Source organism: Pteropus alecto, unplaced genomic scaffold (genome assembly GCF_000325575.1).
Source record: "Pteropus alecto unplaced genomic scaffold, ASM32557v1 scaffold88, whole genome shotgun sequence".
NCBI lineage: Eukaryota > Metazoa > Chordata > Mammalia > Chiroptera > Pteropodidae > Pteropus > Pteropus alecto.
This window is the reverse complement of record NW_006494611.1, coordinates 8634238-8634880: the sequence shown is the minus strand read 5'-3', so window position 1 is coordinate 8634880 and position 643 is coordinate 8634238. Positions and strand designations below refer to the sequence as shown.

The 643-nt window shown below is 68.3% G+C and overlaps 1 protein-coding gene across 1 annotated transcript in view; it reads left to right on the top strand.

Moving 5' to 3' along the window:
• Positions 1 to 436: 436 nt before the first annotated feature.
• Positions 437 to 643, top strand: part of TLX1 (T cell leukemia homeobox 1) — a 5310-nt gene continuing 5103 nt past the window's right edge. The window contains exon 1 of the mRNA XM_015599862.1: positions 437 to 631. Coding sequence (XP_015455348.1) covers positions 437 to 631 — 195 coding nt within the window. The remainder of the gene's footprint in view (positions 632 to 643) is intronic.

Below are 643 nucleotides of genomic sequence, written 5' to 3'. Positions count from 1 at the left end.
AGTCTCTGGTTCCTCTCTTTCTGATCTATTTCTCTGAGCCTCGGTTTCCGTCCTTCTGTCTCCCGGCTCCCGGCATGTGTCTCGACTCCGGGCCTCCCGCTCTTCTTCTCCGCCCCTCCCCCGCGCTGTCATTCACCCCGCTCCTCTCCGCGCACAGCCAATGGAGAGACCCGGCCGAAACGGCGAGGCTAGCTCGCACCGGGCTTTTTCTCGGCGCTTGAGATGTCCCAGAGTCAACAGCGAGCGAGCAGCCGGAGTAGGGAAGGAGCAGCCAGAGAGGGAGAGAATACGGCGCCCCCTCTCTCCCATCCCCCCCCCAGTCTCCGTGCGGCCAGGAGCCGCTGCTGCCTTCGCGCCCCTGTGCGCTGCCCCCAGAGCCAAGAACAGCGAGCGCCGCCGCCCAGGCCCCCCAGCGGGGCCGGGGCCGGGGGCCAGCATGGAGCACCTGGGTCCGCACCATCTCCACCCCGGTCACGCGGAACCCATCAGCTTCGGCATCGACCAGATCCTCAACAGCCCAGACCAAGGCGGCTGCATGGGGCCCAACTCACGCCTCCAGGACGGAGAATACGGCCTTGGCTGTTTGGTCGGAGGCGCCTACGCTTACGGCGGCGGGGGACCCGTGGCCGGGGCGGGGACCGGG